The sequence below is a fragment of the Mauremys mutica genome, chromosome 15, assembly GCF_020497125.1.
Source record: "Mauremys mutica isolate MM-2020 ecotype Southern chromosome 15, ASM2049712v1, whole genome shotgun sequence".
In the NCBI taxonomy this organism is placed as follows: domain Eukaryota; kingdom Metazoa; phylum Chordata; order Testudines; family Geoemydidae; genus Mauremys; species Mauremys mutica.
In genome coordinates this window covers 2,655,809-2,677,240 of record NC_059086.1, presented here as the reverse complement: position 1 = coordinate 2,677,240, position 21,432 = coordinate 2,655,809, and the positions used below count along the sequence as shown (strand labels likewise).

The 21,432-nt window shown below is 62.5% G+C and overlaps 1 protein-coding gene across 3 annotated transcripts in view; it reads right to left on the bottom strand.

Annotated features, from left to right (window-relative positions):
- Positions 1–3,663: 3,663 nt before the first annotated feature.
- Positions 3,664–21,432, bottom strand: part of MEIS3 (Meis homeobox 3) — a 33,920-nt gene continuing 16,151 nt past the window's right edge. For all 3 annotated transcript variants that reach the window (XM_044989042.1, XM_044989041.1, XM_044989043.1), the window contains 8 exons: positions 19,506–19,655; positions 15,459–15,570; positions 11,263–11,408; positions 7,576–7,652; positions 5,381–5,439; positions 5,020–5,106; positions 4,159–4,247; positions 3,664–3,761 (listed from right to left, as the gene is read on the bottom strand). In XM_044989042.1, coding sequence (XP_044844977.1) covers positions 4,189–4,247; positions 5,020–5,106; positions 5,381–5,439; positions 7,576–7,652; positions 11,263–11,408; positions 15,459–15,570; positions 19,506–19,655 — 690 coding nt within the window. In that variant the 3' untranslated portion in view covers positions 3,664–3,761; positions 4,159–4,188. The remainder of the gene's footprint in view (positions 3,762–4,158; positions 4,248–5,019; positions 5,107–5,380; positions 5,440–7,575; positions 7,653–11,262; positions 11,409–15,458; positions 15,571–19,505; positions 19,656–21,432) is intronic.

Here is a 21,432-nt window from a genome sequence, read left to right as displayed (position 1 = left end):
AGGGCAGAGTAGGTGGTCGTCGGGGTCTCTTGGAATCTAGGTTTCTAGGGCTGGGATGGAAGCAGAGTTTAGAGTCTGAAACTTGTTTCTGGAAGGAGGAGACAAAAATTTGGGATTTCCCAGGAAGCGAAATCCCAGGCCCCACATGGTTCGTTCCGGGTGGATCGAAGTGTTTCACTCCCCTGTGGACGTCTTTGAGTTGGCTGCAATAATACCAAAGAAGAGAAATCTCTCAGTGGAAAGTCAAAGGTTCTGTTCCGAAAGGTTAAGGCAGAACTTTCCAAGCTGGGAATCAAACCCAGGAGTCCTGGTGCCCTGCCCCTGCTCTATCCACTAGACCCCGCACCCGTTCTAGAATGAGGACTAGAACCCAGGAGTCCTGCCTCTGGAAGGAAATGGGGGTCTGGTAGTTGGAAGGGACCGGGAGGCTGGACTCCTGGGTCCCATTCTCAGCTCAGGGGCAGGGTGTAGCCATGGGGAAATATCCTGCCACGTCCGCTGAAGCAGACTTTGATCTGGAAGGTCCCTGCGGTGTCCTGTCAGCGCCCTGGAAAGCAATGCAGAACGGGGGCTCCCCCCCACCCCGCCATCAGCCTGCCTCTCCCCAGGCCCCTGCTCTGGTGCTTGAGCCTGGCCAACGGCCCAAATGGCCTGCACCTCTAGGCATATCCTTAATGAGGGACCCCCGGCTTGACCCCTGTGCTGGGACATTGACATGCCAGGAAGCGTCTGTCACTTCCCCGGCACAGCTCGCCCCTCGGCCGGCGTCCCTCCCCGCAGCCTCTTTGGTTATTGCTCAGTTCCGCATTGCTTGACCTCCGGCCGGGTCACCCTGCGGGCCGGGGACTGCACAGCTAAATCCAGCCTGGAAATACATTTTTGACTGTGAGGATAATTAATCATTGGAAGAATTTACCCAGGGGCGTGGTGGATTCTCCGTCACTGGCAATTTTAAAATCAAGATTGGATGGGGGGGTGGGGTTGGGGTTTTTTTAGGAATGATTTGGGGGAAGTTCATAGGGGAGGCCAGACTCCATGGTGACAGCGGTGCCGGGTGGCCTTGGAATGGATCGCTGGGCTTGGAAGGATTGGATTGGTATCGGTCAGCGTCAATTTCACGCACAAACTGAGGGGAAAAAACAGTTCCACATAATCGAAATCAACAGCGAGGCAAGGGAAGAAAAAGGCTGCAATGTATTAGATTAAAATTCCACTGATTTAGACCAGTGGTTCTCGCCCAGGGGTACGCGTACTTCTGGGGGTACGCAGAGGTCTTCCAGGCGTCTTCGATTTGCCTACTTTACAAGAGACTACAGAAAAAGCACTAGCGAAGTCAGTACAAACTAAAATTTCATACAGAGAGTGGCTTGTTTATATGGCTCTACATACCGTCCACTGAAATGTCTGTACAATATTTATATTCCAAGCGATTTATTTTCTAATTGTTTGGTAAAAATGAGAAAGTCGGCAAGTTTCAGTGGCGGTGACACCTTAGTATTATTAAGCCTGATTTTGTAAGCAAGTCGTTTTTAAGTGAGGTGAAACTTGAGGGTACGCAAGACAAATCCGCCTCCTGAAAGGGGAACTCTGGAACGGTTGAGAGCTACTGATTTAGACGTTTGATTTAGGCTGGTTAAACAGACTAGCAAATCAGTGGTAAAAACAGGCGTGATTTGTTAATTTAAGGCGATTTACCTGGTACATTGTGACATGGGATGCTGAGCAGTTGTGTTTTAATGGTTTATAAGGCTTTAACTTTTTGAACCACCACATCTACTGTTATTAAATAATTGTCTCCCCCACAATCATTTCCCACAACTGTGAATTTAAATCAGGTTTTTAAAATGCTGAAACCCCGTAATTTTACACAGGATGAGAATCTAAATGAAATAAAATGCTTAAAAATAAATATCGGTATCTGTCCAAATGATAAAAATAAATAAACATTGAATTCTGCCAAGGCCAGCTGTCAGGAGGCGGGTGTGGATTTCTGCACTGTGGGGAGCTCAGAAAGACAGGTGTGCATAGGGAGGCAGCGTGGCCTAGTGGATAGTGAAGTGGCCTGGCCCACAGGAGATTGGGGTTCGGTTAGTTCCGCCTGCTGTGTGACCTCTGACAAGTTGCCGAGAACAAGACCAGTTTCCCGCACCAAGCGCTTTGAGATCCACGGAAAATCCTTAAGGAGATGTGGCTCCTGCTGCAGGACATTGTTTCTGCAGCCCTTGGCTCATCCAGAGGAGAGGAACAAAAACAAGAAAACGGTTTTAAAAACCTGACCTAGGAGGAAAGGTTTAAAAAAAGGGGGTCGGGGGGGGGTTAGTCTGGAGAACAGACCAGTGAGAGGGAAGCTGAGAACGGTCGTCAAATCTGTTCAGGGCTGCACAAAGAGGACGGTGATCAGCTGTTCTCCCGTCCAGGACAAAACGCGATGGGCTCACTCAGCACCCCGGGAGATGGAGGCTGGATAAATGTTCTAGCTCTGAGGCCGGTTAAGCCCTGGGCCAGGTGACCAGGGAGGCTGTGGATTCGCAGCCACTGGCGGATTTAGGAACCGGTTGGGCAAAGCCCTGCCTGGGTTGGTCTAGGTTCACTTGGCCCTGCCTCAGCGCGGCGGGCTGGACGCGATGCCCTCTCGAGGGCCCTTCCAGACGGACATTTCTGGGATCATTTCTGTGCTGCTTCTTAAAACGCCAGCCCTGGCCGCAGCATGGCAGCCTCGGTTAAAGCCCCGCACAAATCGCTGCAGGACGGCGGTTCTAGACGGCTTCCCTTGTGAGGCTCTGGGTCTCAGGTCGCTGGCAGGAGCCTTGGCTGGGTTCCCGAATTCAAGTGCCATTTAATAACGACTTGGCCTAATGCGCAGCCCGGCTCCGTACAAGGGTCCTCCCGGCCTTTGGAAAGCGCTGAGAGCCACCGAGGAAAAGTGCTCGGCGGTGGGATTATCTGTAGCCACACACACACACACAACTGCTTTTTTGGGATTTGTTTTTTTATATCATAAAAACCAGATCCAACAAAACCCTTCCCCTCCCACCCACCCCCCAAAAAAACCAAACCCCAAACCAGGAAAACAAATGTACAAGTTAATTTAGTTCCCCGTTCTGCGCGTCAATAATAATAAATTCATTCATAATTAAAAAACCAACCAAACCAAAAAAACCCGACGGATTCTGCTGCCCCGAAAGGCCCCGGAGCTTAGCGACGGTGGTGGAGATGGGTGAAAAGCTGAACCGAGAGGCTGTTGTTTCTTTCCGTTGGGGAGTGGGGGGGGGGCGTGCGTGCGTGGAGGGAGAGAAGAAACCAGCCCCAAAGTAACACAAAAGAGCCCCGAATCCTTCTCTCAAATGCGCCCGGGCGGTTCCTTTGCAGCCAGCCGGCCGGGTCAGTTTCACGTTCGATTAAGTGCCCGAGTCTGGCTTCTCCGTCGGCCGCCTCTTGGGACCCCGTGACGCTCGACGGCCCGGCTGCGCGTCCTTCCGAGCGCGGCCCGGCCTGGCCGCCCGGACGAGCGGTTCCTGGGGCGATGGCGGGAGAGGGGGACGGAGCCGCGGGGGGCAGCGTGGGTCTCTGTGTCCGTGGCCGCCCCGCTCTGGGGCGTCGGAGCGGGTCTCGCGTGCTGCTGCCTGGGAGCATGGGGGGGGGAGGAGCTGGCGGGAAGTGGGGGGATGGGGGGGGTGCCTGTACCCTGGCTGCTGCGTGAGTTCTGTGCCCGTGGGCCCGATAGGATAATGGCCCGGCAGGGCCCGGCATATCCTGGAAACCTGGAAGAGATGGAGAAAGGGGGGGGGCAGATTAGTGCTATACTGGTGGGGCGGGGGAGGCCCGGAGGGGGGGGAATGGGCTGGGGAAGGCAGGTCGGGGGATGGGCAGGTCGGACTGGGATGGGGGAGGGGAGGTGGGGAAAGGGGATGAAGGCAGGGGCTTGGTCGGGGGAGGGATGGAGCCCCCGGACCCAGCCTGGCTCATGCCCCCCCCACCCCCCATGACTGCTGGGCGATTCTACCACCGTCCCCCCTCCCCCGGTGCTGACCCCAGGTGGGACCAGTCCAGGACCCAGCGGGTGCGAGGAGTGAAATGAGAAAACCAGGGGCAGACCCACCCCCTGCAGAGACCTACGCCCCCCCCCGCCACGTCCCCCCCCCCCGGCTCCATACTCACATCCCCCAGCATTGGCGTCAGCAGGAGAGCTCACATGTAGTGCCACTGGCCCTCCACTCCCATGGCAATGCCCATACTGCCCATCGGACCTGGCGGGGGAGGGGGGGGGAGAGGAGAGCTGAGACCCCCCCACAGCACCAGAGTCGGACGGGACCCCCCCCCCCACGTCCGTCCGGTCTGGCTCACCCAGGGCCAACAGCCTCCCCCCCCCGTCAGCTAGAACAAACCTTAAAGGCCCCCCTGGGTTTGATGGGGGGGGCCAGCCCCCTCCCCGAGGCTCAGGTTCACCCGGCCAGGACGGCAGCCAGGAGCATCAGCTGTTTAGTGAGGGTGGGCTCCTGTCTGAGATCGGCCGGGGGACATGGACTCGCACTCGGGCCCGGCTGGACGTCTTGCACAATCATGGCTTTTTCCGACGGACACAAAACACGCTCAGGGTGGTGGGGGGAATTGCTGGAGTGGGGGAGGTTCCCCCCCCCTCCCTCCGAGACAAACCAGCCATTTGAGCTTCGATTCCAATCAAAACGAAAAAATATTTGCAGGGGGGGATTTAAAAATGTTCACACTGAATCGAAGAGGAATTTGTCCTTGCAATGAAAAATAGGAACCGATGTGGGGCGAGGGGAAGGGGGGGACCTGATATTTTTTTTATGGCTTTAGACGTTTTCGGAGGAAAGCGGATGTCCCGTTTTCTCGGTCCCACCCCCGGCGCCCCCTGGGGGTGAAAGACGCCGGTTCCCCCCACCGTCGCCAGGCCGTTGCGGAGGGAGGAATGAAATTGGACTGGACGGAGGAGGCTGGAGAGTTGGGGGGAGGGGACCCCGCCAGCTAGTCCAGCCCCCCCCCCCGCTCCAGCCTTACCTGGGGGGCGGATGGCCATGTGCTGCTGCCCGTCCACGACGTACCCGCCCATGGGCTGCGCCTCGGGGCTGTAGGGCGGCCCCTGGCCTGCGGGGAAGAGAGGAGGGAAAGGTCACGGTGGGAGGGGGGGTCCCCGTGGCCCATTCAGCCCCCATCTCCCCTGCGGGGGAGGGGGGCTGGTTCATGCCCCGTTTCGCTAGCAACGCCCCAGCCCGGGGGGGAAGGCGGCTGAGACCCAGCGAGCTCGTCTCACGCTGCGGGGGAGCAGGGGGGGGAACCGGGCTCCTGGCTCCAGGTCGGGGAGGCAGAGGGTTTCGGGGGCTCCCCGCCCCTGGGCCCAGCCCCGCCAGCCGGGCCTCACCTGTGCGGTTGGACTGGTCGATCATTGGCTGGACGATGCGCCTCCGGGCGTTAATAAACCTGCGCCGGCCGGACAGACAGACAGAGGGTGAGTCCCGGAGCTGCTGGGAGAAGGACGCAGCCCAGAGACCCAGAGACCCCAGGTGCAAGGGGAAGATGAAGGTCATAGCCCCCCCACGCCCCGGGGTTTTGTCTCCCTAGGTTCTTGCAGCGTCTCACTCTGGGGAAGGGACCACAACGGCCTTGGGGGCATGTATCCCCATTGGGAGCCAAAAATGCCTGATGGGGGACCAGCCCCCCCCAACCAGGAATAGAATCCAGGAGTCCTGGCTCCCAGCCCCCTGCTCAACCACTAGACCCCACTCCCCTCCCAGAGCTGGGGAGAGAACCCAGGAGTCCTGGCTCCCAGCCCCCCTGCTCTAGCCACTAGACCCCACTCCCCTGCCAGAGCTGGGGATGGAACCCAGGAGTCCTGGCTCCCAGCCCCCCTGCTCTAGCCACTAGACCCCACTCCCCTCCCAGAGCTGGGGATGGAACCCAGGCATCCTAGAGAAGACCCCACCCCATTTTAACCCCGAGCCCATCGTATTCCCCATAACCCCCAGCTCCCACTTCCCCCCCAGTGTTCCCCCCGGGTCTGCACGAGGGGAAAGGGGCCCCCAGCCCCAGCTGAGCAGATGCTGCCTAGGGCCCCAGGCCTGCTTCTGGGGGGAGGTTTCACTCTGATCATGGGTGGGGGGGTGCCAGGGATGTGGGGGAGGGGGAAGGCAGGAGGCCCATAGGTGGGTGGAGGAGGCAAGGGGCATGGGGGGGCTGACAGGTGGGAGATTCCAGGGGCATGGGGGGGATGCAAGGAGGGTCAGTGGGATGGGGGGGTGAGGGGTAGATGCCAGAGGGGGAGGGGGAGATGCTGGGATGGGGGGGGTTGCGAGGGGGGAGGGGGAGATGCCAGAGGCAGGGGGGTTGCGAGGGGGAGATGCTGGGACGGGGGGGTCGCAAGGGGGGAGGGGAGATGCCAGGACAGGGGATTGTGAGGCAGGAGGAGGAGATGCCAGAGGCAGGGAGGTTGGGAGGGGGAGATGCCAGAGGCAGCAGGGGTTTCAAGGGGGAGGTGGAGATTCCGGGATGGGGGGGTTGCGAGAGGGGAGGGGGAGATGCTGGGATGGGGGGTTGCGAGGGGGGAGGGGGAGATGCCGGGATGGGGCAGTTGTGAGGCAAGAGGGGGAGATGCCAGAGGCAGGGACGGGGTGATGCTGGGACGGGGGGGTTGTGAGGCAGGAGGGGGGGTTGTGAGGGGGGAGATGCTGGGATGGGGGGTTGCAAGGGGGGAGGGAGAGATGCGGGGGGGTCGGGAGGGGGAGATGCTGGGACGGGGGCTTGCAAGGGGGGAGGGAGAGATGCCGGGGGGGTTGTGAGGGGGGAGATGCTGGGACGGGGGGTTGCAAGGGGGAGGGAGAGATGCCGGGGGGGTTGTGAGGGGGGAGATGCTGGGACGGGGGGTTGCAAGGGGGAGGGAGAGATGCCGGGGGGGTTGTGAGGGGGGAGATGCTGGGACGGGGGGTTGCAAGGGGGAGGGAGAGATGCCGGGGGGGATGTGAGGGGGGAGATGCTGGGACGGGGGGTTGCAAGGGGGAGGGAGAGATGCCAGGGGGGTCGGGAGGGGGGAGATGCCGGGACGGGGGGTTGCGAGAGATGCCGGGATGGGGGGGTTGTGAGGCAGGAGGGGGGGTTGTGAGGGGGGAGATGCTGGGACGGGGGGTTGCAAGGGGGGAGGGAGAGATGCCGGGGGGGTTGTGAGGGGGGAGATGCTGGGACGGGGGCTTGCAAGCGGGGAGGGAGAGATGCCGGGGGGGTTGTGAGGGGGGAGATGCCGGGACGGGGGGTTGCCAGGGGGGAGGGAGAGATGCCGGGGGGTTGTGAGGGGGGAGATGCTGGGACGGGGGGTTGCCAGGGGGGAGGGAGAGATGCCGGGGGGTTGTGAGGGGGGAGATGCCGGGACGGGGGGTTGCGAGAGATGCCGGGATGGGGGGGTTATCAGGAGGGGTGCAAAGGGGGAGGGGACGTGCAGGGGAGTGGGGTGGGACATGAGGAACATTGGTGGGGGTTGGCTGAGGGGCGTGGAGGGACGGCGGGGGGGGGCACAGGAAGGATCACCCCCCCACACACACACCATGGCAGCTTCCGGGCCGATCTTACCAGTTATTGACCTGCAGGATGGTGAGCCCCGTGTCCTGCGCCAGCTGCTTCTTCTGCTCCTCCGAGGGGTACGGGTGCTGCGGGCCAGAGCAGAGAGCAGCGTGACCCCGGGGGCGGCCCGGGCCACACGCCCCCCCAGCCAGAGGAGGAGCTCAAAGCCCTGGGCCGGGGGGCACCAGGCCCTGTGAGCCGCCTGCTGACAGGGACACTTTAATCCCATTATAAAGATGGGGAAACTGAGGCACAGAGGGGGTAAGTGGCTTGTTCGATAATTAGGGTGAAGGTTGTGCCAGAGACAAGGAGAGAACCCAGGAGTCCTGGCTTCTAGCCTTCCCCCAACCCCGTTCCCTGAGCAGGGGATAGAACCCGGGGTCCTGGCTCCCACTCCCCACTTCCCCCAGTTGGAAATGGAACCCAGGAGTCCTGAGTTCCCTACCTAATAAGAAAAGGGGCCAATATTTGTCAAGTGCTTTGAGACCCTAGGATGAAGTAAAAACACAATTAACACTAATTATTACACAAAATGCCCAACATTCCCTGCCACGGATGCTGCCGGCCCTGGGGCCTCGGATCTGTAGGGAATGGGTTTAAAACTTCCCTCTGATTAGAGATGTGGGTGAGAGCAGGGGGCTGGGAGCCAGGACTCCTGGGTTCTATCCCTGCTCTGGGAGGGGAGTGGGGTCTAGTGGTTAGAGCAGGGGGGCTGGGAGCCAGGACTCCTGGGTTCTATCCCAGCTCTGGGAGGGGAGTGGGGTCTAGTGGTTAGAGCAGGGGGGCTGGGAGCCAGGACTCCTGGGTTCTATCCCAGCTCTGGGAGGGGAGTGGGGTCTAGTGGTTAGAGCAGCGGGGGCTGGGAGCCAGGACTCCTGGGTTCTATCCCAGCTCTGGGAGGGGAGTGGGGTCTAGTGGTTAGTGCAGCAACCTCAGGACTCCTGGGTTTATTCTAGGAGCCTGAATAGCCAGGCCTAGAACCCTACTGTCCCGAGTCCCAGTTCATTGCTCCGTCCACTAGCCCGCACTGCCGACAGAATTAGCCCATTTGGCCTGTCATAACTTCCCCAAGTGCCAGAATCTCAGGCCTTGAGCTGAGGGGGTGACTCCATCAGCCAGTAGCAGTAGAAGGCTCTTACCCTCTTACACTGAAGGGGGGAACATGGTGCATGTAGCCACTACGAAGAGCAAATGTCACCATCCAATGAATGATCCCCGCCTGGGCCAGACCCTGATACTGAATTAACCTGGCCCCCAGTGGACCCCGGCCCAGATCCTGACCCCCAAAAAACCAGGTCCGGCCCAGATCCTGGTCCCAAATGGCCCTGACCCAGCCCCCTCCTCATCTGTGGGGCCTGGGATTCTAACCTATTTTTTGGAAGCATCAACTCTCCCCTGGGGGCTCTGAATCTGCCTCCTAGCAACTGCCCAGCTTGCGGTGACCTGGGCGGCCCGGGAAGGCCGCCTGTCATCTGTCACCAGGCTGTCAGGGGCGGGGAGGGGGGCTCGGCAGAGGTCTCGGGGTGACCCACAGAACGGTGCCGCCTCATCCATCATTGGGGCCTGGCAGGGAAAGCACCAGGCTGCCTGGCCTTTGATCAGCAGGACCTTTGCTGCCCCGCGGGAGGGGAGGACGAGGTTTCTGTACCAGGCCATCTGGCTGGAAGCAGAGGAAGGGGGAGGCTAAGGGTGGGAAGGATCCCAGAGCTGGGGAGAGAACCCAGGAGTCCTGGCTCCCAGCCCCCCCTGCTCTAACCACTAGACCCCACTCCCCTCCCAGAGCCAAGGAGAGACCCCAGGAGTCCTGGCTCCCAGCCCCCCTGCTCCAACCCCCTACACCCCACTCCCCTCCCAGAGCCAAGGAGAGAACCCAGGAGTCCTGGCTCCCAGCCCCCCCTGCTCTAACCACTAGACCCTACACCCCACCCAGAGCTGGGGAGAGACCCCAGGAGTCCTGGCTCCCAGCCCCCTCTGCTCTAACCACTAGACCCTACACCCCACCCAGAGCTGGGGAGAGAACCCAGGAGTCCTGGCTCCCAGCCCCCCCTGCTCTAACCACTAGACCCTACACCCCACCCAGAGCTGGGGAGAGAACCCAGGAGTCCTGGCTCCCAGCCCCCTCTGCTCTAACCACTAGCCCCCACTCCCCTCCCAGAGCCAAGGAGAGACCCCAGGAGTCCTGGCTCCCAGCCCCCCCCTGCTCTAACCACTAGATCCTACACCCCACCCAGAGCTGGGGAGAGAACCCAGGAGTCCTGGCTCCCAGCCCCCTCTGCTCTAACCACTAGACCCCACTCCCCTCCCAGAGCCGGGGAGAGAACCCAGGAGTCCTGGCTCCCAGCCCCCTCTGCTCTAACCACTAGACCCCACTCCCCTCCCAGAGCCAAGGAGAGAACCCAGGAGTCCTGGCTCCCAGCCCCCCTACCTAAAATTCAACTTTGACCAGCCCAGTTAACACATGGCACAATTTATGCCGACTTCCTGTTCCACCAAAAGGCTCCCCCTGGGGAAAGGCCCATGGGGGGGTCACCCCCTGTCCCGCCAGGCTCAGCGGAGCCCCCTGCCATGGCAGCGCCAGCCAGTGGGTTCAGGGTAATTGGCCAGAATTGATTACACTTCCCCAGTCCCTAATAGGTTTATGGTGCCTTCAATTAGTGCCTAATTGGTCAGCGCTCATTAACTCAGCTTTGTTTAACTAACCGGGGAGAGGCAGGAGCTGCAGCTCCCCTAATTGCTCAGTGGCACAGCAGACTGTCCACGCGGGGGCCAGGCCTCCCGCTGGCTCTCTGAGCTGGAACGGGCACCAGGGGCTGGGACCAGCTTGGGGTCCGACAGCCCTGGTGGGCGTAGGCGGGACCTTTCCATGCTCACTGCAGGCCTGGTTCTCTTCTGCCAGTGCCCCCACCCAGAGCTGGGGATAGAACCCAGGAGTCCTGGCTCCCAGTCCCCCCTGCTCTAACCACTAGCCCCCACTCCCCTCCCAGAGCTGGGGAGAGAACCCAGGAGTCCTGGCTCCCAGCCCCCTGCTCTAACCACTAGCCCCCACTCCCCTCCCAGAGCTGGGGAGAGAACCCAGGAGTCCTGGCTCCCAGTCCCCCCTGCTCTAACCACTAGCCCCCACTCCCCTCCCAGAGCTGGGGAGAGAACCCAGGAGTCCTGGCTCCCAGCCCCCCACTCTAACCACTAGCCCCCACTCCCCTCCGAGAGCCGGGGAGAGAACCCAGTAGTCCTGGCTCCCAGCCCCCTGCTCTAACCACTAGCCCCCACTCCCCTCCCAGAGCCAAGGAGAGAACCCAGGAGTCCTGGCTCCCAGCCCCCCTGCTCTAACCACTAGCCCCCACTCCCCTCTGAGAGCTGGGATAGAACCCAGGAATTCTGGTGCCCAGCCGCCCTGCTCTAACCACTAGCCCCCACTCCCGTCTGAGAGCTGGGATAGAACCCAGGAATTCTGGTGCCCAGCCCCCCTGCTCTAACCACTAGCCCCCACAGCTGGGGAGAGAACCCAGGAGTCCTGGCTCCCAGCCCTCCCGCTCTAACCACTAGCCCTCACTCCCCTCCCAGAACTGGGGATAGAACCCAGGAGTCCTGGCTCCCACCATTACACTCCACTCCAACCCCCCCGGCTTTTGTCTCACTCACTTTCCCGCCTTACGTCTCCGGCGCCTGGCCTTGGCCCGCCCCCCTCTCGTCACTCACCGACAGGTGCTGGAACAGCCAGGCCCGCATGATGTTGGTGGCGACTTTGGGGAAGATCCCCCGTTTCTTGTTGCGTTTTTTGTCCCGGTCCAGGTCGTCGTCGTCCCCGGTGCTGGGGGAGGCCACGCTGTTGTCCAGGCAGTCCCCTGAGAGAGAGGCAGCCTGAGTGTCCGGGAGCGGGACTCGAACCCGGGAGTGGTGCTGCTGAGACACCTGCCCCTTGCTGCTCCAGCTAAAGAAGAGCTTTCGGCCCCGGCCCTGGTGCTGACGCACAAACGCGGTTCAGCCACTAGGGGGTGACAGAGAGCCACAGCAGGGGCACATGGCCCCCTAGGGCGAGAAGGAGAAGCGCCCTCGCTTGGCTGTTCTACGTCTCGTCTCCTGCACCTCGGGCAAGCGTCTTCACCAGTGCAAAATCCTAGTGCCCGTCCCCTCTTGCACCAGGCCCTGCTCCCCTCCCAGGGCTGGGGACAGAACCCAGGAGTCCTGGCCCCCAGTCGTCCTGCCCCTCTGCTTTAACCACTAGACCCCACTCCCCTCCCAGAGCCAGAACCCAGGAGTCCTGGCCCCCAGTCGTCCTGCCCCTCTGCTTTAACCACTAGACCCCACTCCCCTCCCAGAGCCAGAACCCAGGAGTCCTGGCCCCCAGTCGTCCTGCCCCTCTGCTTTAACCACTAGACCCCACTCCCCTCCCAGAGCCAGAACCCAGGAGTCCTGGCCCCCAGATGCCCCTACTCCAACCCGCTGCCCCCCCTCCTCGCCAGTGGCTGCTGCTGGATCCCTGCCCTGCTGCAGCCTGGGCCGAGCCCCACCAGCCGTGGGAATTTGGGACTTTTCCTCGGCTCCTTGTGGTGCGGGGCCCAGGACGAAGCCGTTTCGGATCAGACAGACTCTGGTTTTTCTCTCAGCCCAAGCCTCGGGGTGGGGACTTGAGTGGTTGGGGAGAGGGGCCGTAGAAGCTATGGGGGTGGGGTGAGGCCGGGGAGCCCATGGACACACAGAAGGGTGTAATGGGCGGACGACCGCAACCCCCCCGTAGGTCTGCTAGGCCCCCCGCACTGCGAGCATCTTTCGGTCAATTCCCGCCGGGGACAGGATTCAAACCCGCGACGTTGAGGGCTGGTTCCCTTTGAGAAACAAACCTCCCCGCGGCTGCGGTAACGTGAAACGGAACCCGGGTCTGGTCGCTGGATGGGTCTGGGTCGCTGTTAATAGCGCAAGAGGCCGGTGTGTGTGTGTGTGTGTGTGTGTGTGTGTGTGTGTGTGTGTGTGTGTGTGTGTGTGTGTGTGTGTGTGTGTGTGTGTGTGTGTGTGTGTGTGTGTGTGTGTGTGTGTGTGTGTGTGTGTCACTGCCACCTCCTGGATGGAACTGGAATTGTACTCCTGTGTGTCCTAGACCCCTACCCTGCTCCCAACTGCTGGGGATTCTCCTTTGGCTCAGGCCTGTGTGTCCTAGACCCCTACCCTGCTCCCAACTGCTGGGGATTCTCCTTTGGCTCAGGGTGCAAGGCACAGCAGGATGTGGGTTCAACCCCCCCAGGTTCTGGCGGCTGCTTTTATTTCCTGCTCTCTTCTCCCCGCAGCCCCGACACGCTGCTCCCCCCCAGCAGTGCCACAGCCCTGAGCCTACGTCCTCTATAGGGCACATGGGTCTATTGGGGCACCTGCTGGTGCCGTTTGCAACCCGCTCCCCCCCCCCAGAGAAACATAAATCCCCCCCCTCCAGCTGCTGATCTTTCATATCCTCCGGCTAAAAGGCAGCTTAAAAGTCTTGCCTGAAGCGCCCGTAAATTATGCATCAGAGAATGTGCTGCTGGGGCTGGGCTGGGTTCTCCCTCGGCCCCCACTCCCTGCCCCCCCCCAGGCAGCCGATGGAGGAAATCCCAGAGAACAAAGGAAACAGCAGGAACTAAAGGGGTGGGGGGATCTGGGAGTGGGGAGAGGGGTTAAGTGGGTCATAAGAGGTTCCGGGGGGGGGGGGGAGTGCGGATGAGCTGGGATGGGGGTGAGAAGGGAGGAGTGGGGGGTTAGGAGCAGGGAGGGGGTGGGGAAGGACAGTGGGGTGTAGGAGTGGGGGAGGGGAGCTAGGAGAAGAGGGGGAGGGGCATTAGGAGCAGGGAGGGGGTGGGGCGCACCAGCTCTAAACCCCAGTTTGGGACAGGAAGTGACGGCGACTCCCTTGGAGCTGCCGGGTCAATTCAGGGCCCAGCACCAGACACCTCAGAGTCAGCACCTCACTGCAGCGCAGCGCCCCCTAGCGCCGCCCTGGGGCGATGGGGCCAGCCCTGTCTGCCAGAGGAGAGCGCCCCCTGCTGCCCCCGCCGTGCTCCCTGCCCCACAGCGTCCCCTGCCCCACAGCGCCCCCTAGCGCCGCCCTGGGGCAATGGGGCCAACGCTGTCTGCCAGGGGAGAGCGCCCCCTGCTGCCCCCGCCCCACAGCGCCCCATGGGGCCAGCCCTGCCTGCCAGGGGAGAGCGCCCCCTGCTGCCCCTGCCTGTGAATGGCGCACAGGGAGGCCGGGGCACTGACTTCCCTGGTCATGCCAGTTTCACCAGCCATCACACTGGGCCCGTCGCTGTGTCCCGGCTGGAATCACCCCAGAGACGCCCCGGCACAGGGCTGGCTGGGGGGCTACGCACCCCCCTCCAGAGCCTCTCACCCTTCTCCCAGACGGCCCATGGGCTGAGCAGCGTCTCCCACCGTGCCTCCATCCCCCCTCTCCTCTACCCCCCCCCGCTCCCCTGCCATCCCCCCGCTCCCCCTCCACACCCCCCACTGCCCTGCCATCCCCCTGCCGTCCCTCATCCCCCCCACTGTCTCTCCAACCCCCCCTCTGCCCCTCCATCCCCCCCACTGCCTCTCCACATCCCCCCCCACCCCTCCATCCCCCCTGCTGTCTCTCCAAACCCCCATCTCTCCACACCCCCCCTCTGCCCCTCCATCCCCCCCGCTGCCTCTCCACATCCCCCCCCACCCCTCCAACCCCCCTGCTGTCTCTCCAACCCCCCCTCTGCCCCTCCATCCCCCCCACTGCCTCTCCACATCCCCCCCCTACCCCTCCAACCCCCCTGCTGTCTCTCCAACCCTCCGACTCCCCCTCTATCCCCCCTGCTCCCCTGCCATCCCCCCCGGTGTCTCTCCACACCCCACACTGCCCCGCCATCCCCCTGCTGTCTCCACCCCCTGCTGTCTCCACACACACACCCCCCGCTGCCCCTCCATCCCCCCTGCTCTCGGTTCCTACCCACGGGCATGGGGCTCCACCCCAGAGGCAGTTGCATTGCAGGGTTGAACGGGCCACGCGGGCCGCCACACAAGGCAGGAAGGGGTTAACGAGCTACCAAAAGGCCAATCAGCCCAAACGGAGACACCCGGCAGTGAAGGTTTCAAAGGAAAAGCCCTTGGCTGGGCCGGGGAGGAAGGTGGAGCTGGTGGAGGCAGCGCTGGCCTAGTGGATCTCGTGGGAGACGAGGAAGCTTCCTGACTTGTTTTGGACTTGGGGTGCCCGGGGACCAGCTCACTGCAGGGCTAGTCGGCGTCGGAGGCTGGCTGGAGCCGGGAAGAGCAGCTGGGAAACTGAGGCTGAGCGGCTGCTACGCTGCCCCTCCCCACCGCAAGGGGGGCACTCAGGTGAGGCCGTTTCCCGACGGGGAGGCCCTCGTGCGGCACGCGCATATCACAGAGTCGCACCGACGCAATGCACCAGCACAGGACTGGGACTCGCTGCTGGGGAGACGCACTCCTGGGGTCTGAGCTCGGGCCAGCGCGGCTGGGGCTGTGTGGTACCCGGGGGGGGGAGCTGCTGATCAGTGACGCTTGCTAGGGCCAAATTTCCCCCCCCCCCCCCAATCAAACTCCAGCTACCGGGATTCTGTTCTGCCGCCTCCCAGCCCCTGTCATTTCACGGGGAGTTGGGCTCCTCCGTCACTTCCTGTCCCAAACTATTCTACACCACCGTGGCTGTTAATTAGCTGGCCCACTGCACCCCAGATGTGGCTGCATTGCAGGGCCGGGAGAGGGATCGCTGAATAAACAGCAGCCCTGCACCACCCCAGAGGCGGTTGCATTGCAGGACTGGGTGGCCCCTGTCAAGTGCTTCTCAGGCTGTAAAGAGGCTTTTCTCCCAGCCAGATTTCGCCCCACAGGCTGGGCTGGTGCAGGGGTGGGGGCCGGGGTGGGGGGGTGTCCCACCTTACCTGGCTCGCTGGAGTTGTCGCCGCTCTGCGAGGCGATGCCCCCACTGGAGGGGCCTGGGGTGCCCGAGTGCGTGGACCCCGTCTCGTCGTGGTCTCGGATCCAGGAGTTGTTCTAAACACAGAGAGGGCAGCGCTGGGAGGGTTGGCCAAGCCTGGAGCGCCGGGTGGTGGAGCCGGAGCCAGGCCCAGTGCGACCCCCCTGTTACTCCTGCTAAGCCCCATCTCAGCCCAGTGCCTGGCCCATGCCTGGCATGGCAGCGGCCCCCGAGCTGGGTTGGCCTGGAGTCCGGGCCATGCCCAGCGACAAGGAGGGGCCGTGGATCTTGGCTGAGGGGGTCTGGGCAACCCCCGGCCCAACGAGGGGGCCCAATCTGGGTTGTGAGGCCTGTGCAGTGCCTGGCACGGTGGGGGCCGTGGATGTGGGTCGTAGGGGGGGGGAGTCTGTGCAGTGCCCGGCACGGTGGGGGCCGTGGATGTGGGTCGTGGGGGGGGGGAGTCTGTGCAGTGCCTGGCACGGTGGGGGCCGTGGATGTGGGTCGTAGGGGGGGGAGTCTGTGCAGTGCCTGACACGGTGGGGGCCGTGGATGTGGGTCGTGGGGGTGGGGGGGGAGTCTCTGCAGTGCCCAGTGTGACGGGGACCCTGGATGTCGGGGGGGGGGTGTCTGTGCAGTGACAGAGACCCCAGATCTCGGTTGCTGTCTCTAGTTGCTACGTTATCAGCACTAAAAGACCCTCTAACAAGACCAGACCCGCTGGGGGTGGGGTCGCCATGCAGCACCCGGGGGGCTGGCCAGCAAGCTCCCGCAGCCCAGCTCACCCCACAGCAATGGGGCCAGGGTGAGGGGGATTTGCACAGGGTGAGGATGGTTGGGAACCCCCAGCCCCCCCGAGCGGCAGGGCGGAGTTTAAGGGGCTGCGGCTTTGCCCCCAGGAGGAACGATACAGCTCAGGTTACCCCCCCCCCGCCGCCTGCCCACCCATCTAGCCCCCTCCCTGCACGTGCCCCACCTCGTTAACCCGGCTAGCGATCCAGGCCCTCGGTGGGAGCCTGGGGGTGAGACAGGTTAAGGAGGGACGGGCTGCAGGGGGGAACCTGACACGCGCCCCCCACAGGAGCAGGGGACGGAGGAGAGCAAAGGTCCCTGGTTAAAGGCCCAGGAGGCCGAGGCTGCAGCGCTGACTGTAACCCAACCGCCGGGGACACGTGGAGCGACATTCCCGCTGCTCCTGCCAGCGCCGGCCTCCTTTAAACTGGAGTCACTTCAGAGTGACTCCCCACTCCCCTCCCAGAGCTGGGGAGGGGAACCCTGGAGTCCTGGCTTCCAGCCCCCCCACTCTAACCACTAGACCCCACTCCCCTCCCAGAGCTGGGCCAGAACCCAGGAATCCTGGCTCCCAGCCCCCCCATCTCTAACCACTAGACCCCACTCTCTCCCCCCCCCACCCCAAACAGCTGCCTGCTCCTGCATTTACCGCCCTCCCATCCTACCTATATTCCAGCTCCCTCGGCCCCTTTGAGAAGGTGCTATTGTCCGATGGAGCACGGTGCACCGGGCTGGCTCCACGGGGCTCGCAGGGGAGCCCTTGGGGAGTTGGGGTCTCGCTTTACCACAAACGCCAACAACTTGGTTCATTGCTCTGGGGCGGGGGGGGGGTGGTCTCGGGGATCTAGACTGCCCAAGAGCAGGGCTGGGTACACTCTTGTCTCAAGCCTGAGCCCTTCCTCTGCCATCCACAAGGCTGCAAATATTCCCCCGGGGAAGAGAGGAGTTTTGCAATGTGTCTGCGTTTGCAGGGGGTGTGTGTGTGTTGTGTCGTCTCTACCGGCAGCGATTCTGTTTGCAGCGTGTGCGTATATGTGCAAAGATCAGGCGTGTGTTGGCCGTGGGCACACCCACACAGATCAGGCGTGTTTCCGGCGTGCCTCTGTATGTGCAAAGCTTATGCCTGTGTTTGTGGCAAAGATCACGTATGTTGCCAGCGTGTGCCCAGGCACGGCCACAGGCGTGATCTTTGCCTGGCGCACATGGAGACACAAAGATCACGCGTGTGTTGGCGGCGTCCCTGGGCGTGCGCAGCTTGCTGGGTGTGTCTGTCTCTGCCGGCGCGGGTGGGTGGGGGGTATATTAGGAGAGGTGACCCCTGCCCTAGGAAGGGTCCCGCTAACAGGCGGGACCCTCCTGTGTCTGTCATTGTCAGAACCCCAAGGACAGATGGGTCAATATGGGGGTGGAGCCGGGGGGTGGGGGGCTGCTTCCCCTCCAGCTGCTCCCAAGTCCTGGTCTGGAATCAGGGATGGACTTGGGGGTGGGGGAGTCTATGCGGGGCCTTGATGCTGAAACTGACCCCAAATCAACCCCCCAGCAGGGTAGGTGGCGGGGGGGGGCGGCTCCATCTAATTATAACAACAAAGTCCTGGCTGGGGATTAGCTCCCTCCACCCATAGCGAGTAGCCCGGGGGCGTATTAAAAATGCAGCAGAGTTGCTATAGGCAAATGACTGCGCCGGCTGCATTATCAAGCGGGGGGGGCAGCGGGCGGGGGGGCGGCCCAGACGCTCCCTCGTCCAAAGCACGGTTCCGTCATTAACATTTCCAAAGCCGGAGGGGTGCAGGGCAGTCTGGCGTCCTTTGGAGGTGGGGACCCCCCCACCCCGATCCACCCTTCCCCACACTGAGCTCCGAAGTCCCCCAGGTAGCAAGGTGGGAGGAAGCCACGTGGGGTGATCGCTTTGGGGGTGAGCCGGGCCCCCGGGAACGCAAGGGGCTGGTGATAACAGATGCTGGGCTAGATTCTCACACGCAACCCTGCAGCTGCTCCTCCATCCTGACCCGCCACCCCCCGGCTCAGTCCCCACCTGCTTCTACCGCTGCCCCTCAATCCTCACCCCCTCCCCTCACTATTCCAGTCTGAGCAGACGGCATCGGCCGAATGCCCAGCAAATACCAGTCAGCCCCTGTGGTGTGCTCTTTATCCCTAGATCTCAAACGGGGAAACTGAGGCATGAGGCCGGGGTAGGGGGGAACTTGGCACAGGTCACCCAGCAGGCCAGAGCGAGGACTCAAACCCAGGTCTCCCGAGCACCGGCTCAGCGTTCTGTCCATGGGGCTGTTCTGCCTTGGGGCTACCCTAGCACCTCCCCTGCCCCCATGGGCCCCGGGGAGGCTGTCCCCCACCCCCTCCCGGGCCCCTTCGTGCTGCGTGTGTGTCAGGGAGCGGGGGCAGGCGCTCGCTGTCTGCAATCCTCCGTGCGTGTTGCGTGCGTGTGGAGGGAGGGAGGGTGCCGAGCCCTGGCTGCTCACACACATGCCGACGTGTAACGTGCTGGCCCCGAGGGCTCCCCGTGTGTCTGGGGGTGCACGGCGGACACGGCTGCACATTCGTAGCTGGGGGGCACGTGTCAGTCGGTGTCGAGAACTGCTGCACACACCTGCGGGCGCGTGAGCGGCGCGGCACGTCCGTTACTGCGTGTCTGGGCACACGCCCGCGTCATCGCCGGGGAGGAAAGACCCCGTTTCCCTTCCCTCTGAGCCAGCCAGTCCCCCCCCGCAACCTGGATCAGAGCCTCCTGGAGGGGAAAAGGCCTCGTATCCCACTGGATGGACGGCCGCACCCCCAGAGCGCCGGGAGAGACAATCGCACCCTCTGTTTTGGGATGCACGAGCCCCGGGACGCAGCTGCAGCTCCGAGTGCTTGGCCGGGGCATGGGGACACGCGCGGATTGGCCGGACCGGTGCCGAGCTGCCGCAGTCCCCATCCCCGAGAGGCCGGCTGGGCCCGCTGCTGCCAGCCAGAGAAATGTCCCCGCAGCTCGGGGTGGGCTGAGCTGGGGCGCTCGGGCCAGACGTGGGGGGACTGGGGCCAGCCGGGGAGCCGCTTGAAAACCTCGGAGCCGGGTTCTGGGGTCTGCCTCAGTTTCTCCTCCCACCCCTGGTCTCTGGAGCCTGGGCGGTCTCTGGAGCAAGGCCCATCTCTCACAGTGTATCCGCGCAGCACAAGGAGGGACCCCCCCAGATCTCGTGGCTAAAGCAGGCGTCCGGTTTCCCACCTGGTCGGAGAGGCTGGCGCAGGAGCCCGTGAAGTCCTCCAGGTCGGATTTGGAGCCCCCGTCCCGATCGTCGATCACCAGGTCGATGGGCATCTTCCCCTTCAGGCAGGTGATGTAGCGGTGGCAGAAATTGTCGCACAGGTCGTGTACCTGCTCCCCAAAGAGGAGAACCGTTAGGAGGCACGAGGCCAGGCAGCTGGGTCAGAACCCAGCCGGGCTCGGTGCTTTCCAGCAGCTCCCAATCAGGCCTGCCCATCTGGCCCGGCGTCCCGTCTCCCCAGCCCTGAGCTGAGAGGAGCCACGGAGAAGATCCAGACACGGGGCCGGCCAGGCGGGATCAGAACTCAGGGGCCATCTCTGATTCCCCCCCCTCCCCGTGTTAGCCCTGCTCCTGAGCCCTCATCCTCAGAGATCAGCTAGACCTCTGAAGTAGGAGAGGGTTGTGGGGGTTTTTTGGTGTTTTTAGGTGTATTACGGTAGCCCCGGGACCTCCCGGTGCTCGGCCCTGTCTGGCATTTGTCAGGAGCCCGCGGCGTGCTAGGGGCTGTACAAAAACACTGAGCCGAAAAGACCACCCTGCCTCCAGTCGAAGAGACAGGCGGTGGAGACGGACAGAGGTTGGGCAGGGCTGGGCAGGTACGATGCGGGGGGCTGTGCATGCGTGATGGGGGGGGGGTCTCTGCAGAGCCAGGCACAATAGGAACCCCACCTTGGTTGGGGGGGTGTCGTCTAGGTGTTACCATAATACACCCCCTAGTGAGAAGACCGGAGCCCCGTCTGCCCTAGGCCAGGACCCCTCCCAGTGTATTTGCTGCGGACGCTGTGGGTCCCTCCTCTGCCTTCACTCTCTCCAGGCCTTCGGCTCTGAAAAGCCCCAGCTCCCGGCTTCCCCTTTCTTCCCTGCTCCTGGCAGAAGCACTTCGCCGCCGCCCCCCACCCCACCCCCTTTATCAGCTCCCAGCAGGCACCCGCTGTGGCGCTCAAAGGGTTAATTACCCCATTAACAAGGGGATTATCGAGTTAAAAACCGTGAGAGCGATTGTGGCCGTAATGAGCTCATTACCCTGGCCAGCCGCTTGGCCGGGGCTCTGGGACCCCCCATCCCTCCCCCTTCGCGACTGCCTCATGCCTGGAATTTACCAGACCTGCCGCCCCGGGGAGGGGAACGGACCAGATCCGCCCCCTCCGCGCCAGCCAGGGATCTGGCCCACGGACCCCCATGGAGCCATGGCTGGTCGGCACGCGCTGGAGCTCTCTCGCCAGCCAGGTTTTCTTTCCAACCCTGCGCAAACGCTGGACTGACAAGCCTGATTCTGCTCCCCGTTACTCCAGTGGCGTTACTCCCCGTTTACACCAGGATTTACCCTCCTGCCCCACGGTGACCCGATCTCTCTACAGCCAGCTGGGCTAAGCCAGCCAAGCACAGCTGACTCCTGCTGTACGCCAGGGAAACGGGCGGAGGGTCTGGCTCGCTAACCCCTCAATGTGTGAAGTCCATAGGGCCCAATTCTGATCTCATGCCCCTTGTAAATCGGCCCAGAGCCGCGCGCCGATTTGGAATTCGTCCCTTGGAGTAACTCCACTGACTTGGGGGATTCCGAGTCCTGATTCGTTCCAGTTTAACTAAAATCAGAATCTGACCCTCTAGCCCTGCGGTTGCCGATTATTACGTTAAATTGATTTCAAACCGTTTCAAGGACGTGCGTATTAGTGGTCAGAACTGGTGCAATTACATGTTGACGGGGCAAGATCTCTAATTCAGACCGGTCCTAAAACTGCTGGAGAAGAGAACAGACAAATCCTGCCGTGATGCCGGCAGAATTCAGCTGTCATCCACCCACAAGACCACTCCTCTCTGAAGCATTGGGGCAAAATCTGAGTGCCGACTTGGCCTTAGACATCCTAGTCTTTCACTTGCACGAGACAT